Source organism: Rattus norvegicus, chromosome 2 (assembly GCF_036323735.1).
Source record: "Rattus norvegicus strain BN/NHsdMcwi chromosome 2, GRCr8, whole genome shotgun sequence".
Taxonomy (NCBI): domain Eukaryota; kingdom Metazoa; phylum Chordata; class Mammalia; order Rodentia; family Muridae; genus Rattus; species Rattus norvegicus.
Window position 1 is genome coordinate 203185717 of NC_086020.1, and position 6780 is coordinate 203192496.

Genomic DNA, 6780 nt, shown 5'->3' on the forward strand with positions numbered 1-6780 from the left:
ATTAGCTTTTCTTTTAAAGTCTGGTAGAATTCTGCACTAAGACCATTTGGCCCTGTTTGTGAGAATTTTAATGACAGCTTCTAATTCCTTAAGGGTTATAGATCTATTTAACTTGTTTATCTGTTCTTGATTTAACTTTGATAAGTGGTTCTACCCAGAAAATTATCCATTTCTTTCATGTTGTCATATTTTGTGGAGTATATGTTTTCAAAGTATAAACTCATAGATTTCCGTAGTGTCTAATTTTATATCCACCTTTTCATTTCTGCTTTTGTTAATTTGGTTATTCTTTCTCTGCCCTTTAGAGAAGATGTTGCTGTCTCTGGAACAAGGGGGAGTAGGACTCTACCCTTGGCAAATTCAATGGTAGAGTAAAGGTTGAGAATGGGAAGCTTGTCATCAACAGGAAGCCCATCACCATCAGGAGAGAGATCCCGCCAACATCAAATGGGGTGATGCCAGTGCTGAGTATGTCATGGAGTCTACTACTGGCATTTTCACCACCGTGGAAAAGGCTGGGGCCCACTTGAAGGGTGGGGACAAAAGGGTCATCATCTCAGCCCCTTGCTAATGTCCCCATGTTTGTGATGGGTGTGAACCACAAGAAATATGATAACTCACTCAAGATTCTCAGCAATGCATCCTACACCAACAACAACTTAGCCACCCTGGCCAAGGTCATTCATGCCAACTTTGGTATTGTGAAAGGTCTCATGAACACAGTCCATGTCATCACTGACTCTCAGAAGACTGTAGATGGCTCCACTGGGAAGCTACGGCATGATGGCCATGGAGCAGCCCAGAACATCATTCTTGCATCCATTGGTGCTGCTAAGACTGGGGGCAAGGTAATCCAAGAGCTGAATAGGAAGTTCACTGGCATGGCCTTCCATGTTCCTACCCCTGACATATCTGTTGTGGATCTGGCATTCTGCCCGGAGAAACCTATCAAGTATGATGGCATCAAGAAGATGGTAAAGCAAGCATCTGAGGGCCCACTTAAGGGCATCCTGGACTACACTGAGGAACAGGTGGTCTCCTATGACTTCAACAGCAACTCCCACTCTTCCACCCTTGATACTGGGGCTGGCAGTGCTTTCAATTACAATTGCAAAGCTCATTCCCTGCTATGACAATACATATAGCTACAGCAACAGGGTGGTGGACCTCATGGCATACATGGCCTCCAAGGACTAAGAAACATTGGACCACCCACCACGACAAGGACACTGAGAGCAAGAGAAAGGCCCTCAGTTGTTGAAGAGTCCCTGTCTCAACTCGGCCCCCAACACTAGCATTTCCCTCACGATTTCCATCCTAAACCCTCATAATAAGAGGAGGAGCCTAGAGAGCCCTCCCTACTCTTTTGAATGCCATCAGTAAAGGTCACTGCAAATACCCCTACCCCAAAATGAATAAATCAGAATCCTCAAGCCAGGAAACAGAATTCCTGTTTGTCTTCTGCTTCAATTTCTGTCAGCAGGTTTCTGTTTGAGTTTGAGTCTTTCCTTCTCCCAATTTTGAATGTAACCTACAAGGTAAATAAATTTCCTCCTTAAGATGCTTTTGGCTATGGTATTTGTTTCACCACAACAATAGAAATTTAAGAAGAACACATACTTCAACCCAAATTATAAGTTTTGTTTTCTAGGTTAGAAACTAAGACTCCCATAAAGCAATTGTAGTAAGGTATAGAGGGTTCTCTGTCAGAATTGTAGGCACAGGGTTGGTTATTTTTTCCCCAGGAAGCTGCTAATGTCTCCACATCTTAGGGCCTGGATATATCCAACAGCTTTAAGCTTCCCTTATTCTTTAAATGTGTTATTCATCCTCATTACACAAAATATAAATTATGTTATAATTATGAGCTTAGATATCTCCAGTTCTCAAAATTTGTCAAGTAGAAATTATAGTCATGTTCATTTCTTTCCCAAAGACTTTATTTCATTTTAAGATGCATTAAATTATAACAATATTCTGTATGTTATAAATGTAAACCTTGACAGAAGATCTTTGGAGTTCATATTCACTCAGTAACAGCCTGAGCCCCTTAGAACACATGAGACTTTATTTGCAGTATAATTGGTTGTTACCAGATTTTAAAGACTTATCTGGTCTAAGCAAAAGGTATGTGAAGTACAACTGTCTCCTGGAAATGCTCCATGGTGATAAAAATGCGACTGAAACATAAATGACCCTTACTAAGCCAAGTGTTTGAAAGAAAACTATGTCATGTTCAACTTATTTTGAAACAAGAATCAAATGAAAATCAAAGAAACACTATGTCATGTTCCATAAAACAGTCAGCACAAATGTTCACATACATGGCATAAGGTGACATTTTTAAAGTGATACTAACTAATGTTTTCCAAGTTTTAATAAAACTGCCTTGAGCATAAATTTAGATGTAAGAGAGACAAAGACAGATGCCTGCATAGCTTGTGCTCTGTGTTCTTTGTCCTGTAGGAGGATCATCTTGTAAGAGTAACGCTAAATCACCCAAGAGGCTTAAATACAATTAACTTCTTTTCCTAAGGATGGCAGAAATGTTAATGCAGAGAGCTGAGCAGAATTCTTTATGAAATAACTCACCTCAGCAGTTATAGTAGTACTTCCATGGGCTTTTAAAATGCCGTGAATGATGTGTTCAGTGTTCAGTTCATTGTATTAAAATATACAGCCTATTTTATACAGATATAGAAAGCCATTTGATGAACAGAAAGTTTAACACTCATCTTTTGATGTCTTCCAATGCCAGTGAGCTATGGAATTGGCAGCCTGGAGACTTGAATTTAAGAGAATTGGTGACCATCCAAGTCCCAGCTGCAGGTTAGCTCTTGTGGCTAATAACAAAGATAGAGTGTTAGCACATGCCATTTTACCAAAATGGCATAAAATGACAAGCATTCAAATGCTTGGCAATGTTTCATGTGCAGCAATAAATAATTAAATCTGATTTGATGCTTTACTAACAGTCATGATTTATTATGTTTATCCTTGAAATAGTTGTGTACCAGTGATGAATGTCTCATTAACATTATTTTGCAAGGCTAATCCTTTTTTCACAAAAAGCCAATTGAAAACTTCAAGTAAACCAGTCATTGTAGTCCATGTTTGTATTTGTAACACTTGGGAAACTTAGGCTCCCCAGCCTAAGTCATGAGTTCAAAACCACTTCAGATTGCAAATGAGATTTTGCACGAATACAAATAAATTAAATGTAATTTTAATCTACACCATATCTGGACAAATAAATTAAATGTAATTTTGCAAATAACCACAAATAAAATAGTCAAGTAGTAGGAAAAATAATCACATTAAATTGTATTTAAAAGTCTGATTTTTAAAAAGAAATTCAACTTGTGTTTTTGTGTTGAATTATATATCCTTTAAAACTTTGTTTATTTTAATTTAATGTGTATTAGATTTTTCCCTGAATGTATGTGTACACATTACATACTTGCTCAGTGATTGCAGAAGTTAGACGAGAACCTTGAGTTTCCTGAATCTACAGTTACAGATGGTTATGAGCTACCATGTGGGTTCTGGCAACTGAATTCCAGTCATCTGCATAAGTGACTGTTAATCTATCACTCCAGTCCCTCCCTGGATTATTTTTTTTATATATATATATATATATATATATATATACCATATTTCTGTGAAATCTGATTATGGGGTAAATAAAACTCATTGGTTTCTAAGCAAGAGAACATCTTCCAAACAACACTTATCCTATTAAGCTAAACTTTCCTCCTGTTTTTTCACATTTGATTTCTTAACATTTTCTATTTGAACACATGACAATTTTTTACATGCTTCTCAGTTTTCCTTTTTTGGGGGGGGTATCTTTTATTTACATGTCAAATGTTATCCCATTTCCTGACTTCTTCTTCCATAAACCCCTATCCCATCAGTTTTCAACCACAGTAACAAAGTCCCTGAGATCAAGAACTTACATAGAAGAAATATTTGATTTTGCTCCTTCTTTCAAGATCTGTGGGCACAGAAACAGCACTCTTTTTCCCTTGTAAAGTATCTTGGTGAAGCAATTATATTACAATATCAAGAATAATGGAAATAATTTTAAAGAAGGAAAAAGAGGAAGAAGGAAGAGGAGGAGGAGGAGGAGGAAGAGGAGGAAGAGAAGGAGGAGGAGGAGGAGACCAGAGTGGAAGGGACAAAAGACAATGAAACCTTCAATACCAATCCCTTGTTTTCAGGGCCCACCTTATAAAATTGCTGCATCTTCAGTAACCCAAGTAATCTACGAATCCATGAATTAAGCGATTCATGAAGTCAGAACCCATACAATCCAATTGCTTCTTATTTAGAACACTTCTGAACTTTAGTTTATTGAAACAAATCTATGAAAATAAACAAGATTCAACCAGAATATTTTTTCTGTTTTGGGTACATTACCATCAAATGTGAAAAACTACTTCCTTTCCATCTACAGGTGCTAAGGAACATGAAAGCAAGTTAAGGATAAAAAGAAGTCAGTTTCAATTAATGTGGTATTGCTTAGACACAATCTGCAGGTCACATAATGCATGTGTTCTTGAAGTTAACTCAGAAATCTGAAGGCAACATAATGTAGCTGAGGTAGGAGCTGTTTTTGATTTGCTTTGTTTTTTAACATACATTCTCTGCATCAGACATGAGAGGTAAAGAGGACTAATCTCATGAGACCAGAGACACTGCAGAAACAATATGCCTATGTTAGCTTGTGCAACTGTGACCTATGTATAATTCTCCAAATAAGCACACTGAGAATATCTGTACACCTCATCAATGAAGAAGAGAAATACAAGAAACATAACAAAAAATAAAATTCATGCAAGTAAGCATACCTGTGGATAGAAGGAAGTACAAAGGATTCAAATCTCAGGAAGATTCAAGGTCATCCCTATTGATGTAGGAGATACCCTGGTCTAGATGTAGAAACAGCACTGGTGGTAAACCTAGGAAGCAAAAAAGACATGTTCCAGTTAGTATGAGTATGATTTTACCCACTGCTTATGTATTAGTTTATTCCGTCTCATCTCTCTTCACTCTATAATCACCTCAAATTGTCTGATCACACACTAGAAAACATCACTAACTCAAAACCACAATGTCTTTTATATATCTTGAGGTGCTTAGTTCCCCTTTCGGTATTCTGTCATTTCCCTGGGAATCATATTTTTGACCACAGGGAAAAATATTTTCCTTGACAGATCAAGAGTCAGTCAGGCTACCAAGAGCACAGTTTCTGATACTTGTCCTGTGCACGTGAAGGTGTTCTCTAAATCAACCTGTGTTGTCAGATATGCAGCAACAGCAGTGAAAATTATATTAATGTTACTAAAGCTCCAGCAACCCTCAGGTGATAGCACTCTGTTCAATCTTCCCCTTGGAATTTGAATATATTCTGTGAACTTTTCCTTTAAATGCTTGCCAAATTGTAATTTTGTCACGCCTCATATCTACATCCATTTTTGCCTTCAAAGAATCATTGCTTTTCTTTCCAGCATGTTATAACTTAACATCAGTCTCCCATGTCCCTCATTCCCACGATTCTATCTTAAGGGCCTGAAGCTGAATCTGGGTTGGCAGGGTCATGTACTAAACATTTGCTGGGTGAAGAAGCATTGCTTCACATTACAATATTTCTTTTTTGCAGCTCCAACTTACTCCTTAGCCAAATATCCTAGGCACAGACATATTGCCGGGAAAATACATCTGTTTTGTGTATAACTGGAGTCAGAGAAGCTTATGACTACTCAGCAGAGCATTACATTAGAGATAACATTTGTTGTTAAGCCAGGATTACTCAGATACCTGTATTTGTAAACCCTGTACAACAAGTAAGATGTATTTCTTCAGAGGGTCCTTTCTTAATAGGATTTCAGGCAGCTTTGGAGAGCAGCTAAAATAAATTGCTTTTAAACACGTGTGCCATATCATATTAAATGGGGTTATGAATCAATATCCACTATGTGCTTCAATATGCACCTTCACCATAAAATGGAATTAATCCTGGATTAAAAATGAAAAATCCTTTCCTGGTCTTTCCTCCAACCCACTTTCCCTTCAATTCTAGAAAATATGAGCTTTTCAGATGACATATGACTAGAAGAATCTATTATGAGCATCCACTATTTTCCTGCTCTGAAGTAATTTGGTTCTGCATTAATAACCCTCACTTCACAATTTCTCATATGCTCAGTTTAAAAGCCTATGTTCTTAAATGAGATTGCTTATTTTATGAAGGAATGTTTGATAGTCCAAACTTTCTGTGTTCCATCATCTGCAATAAAAGCTTGGCACAGGACAGAATTCTTCAGAGCCCTGGCTTCTTTATCTTCAGTGGTTTATCCTACTTCCTCAAATCTCCAACATTAGTAGTAAAGATGTTCTGGTATCATGCTTTCATGGACAGATACTCACTGAAATGCTGATGCATTCAGAACATAGCAGAAAAGTCAGTAATTTCAATAATTAATTAAAAGCTACTGAAATGATCTCTTTAGTACAGTAAAAATGTATAATGTATATATGTATATATATGTATATCAGAAAAGAGAAATTTTAACTCATAAAGATATTTAACAGTGATGTGGTGTTTACATTTAGAAAAATTACATCCCTGCTCTTGAACAGTTGATGAAGGAGTACTTTGTCTGATCCAGGAGGAATACATCAGAAAACCCAAAGAAAACACATACACACACACACACACACACACACACACACACACACACACACACACACGCACGCACACACGCACACACGCAC

At 37.2% G+C, this 6780-nt stretch overlaps 1 protein-coding gene across 1 annotated transcript; it reads left to right on the top strand.

Moving 5' to 3' along the window:
• The first annotated feature begins 317 nt into the window (after positions 1 to 317).
• Gapdh-ps112 (Glyceraldehyde-3-phosphate dehydrogenase, pseudogene 112) lies at positions 318 to 1503 on the top strand. The gene has a single exon (XM_063282783.1). The coding sequence runs from the start codon at positions 579 to 581 to the stop codon at positions 1131 to 1133; it is 555 nt and encodes a 184-aa protein (XP_063138853.1). The 5' UTR covers positions 318 to 578; the 3' UTR covers positions 1134 to 1503.
• The last annotated feature ends 5277 nt before the right edge of the window (positions 1504 to 6780 follow it).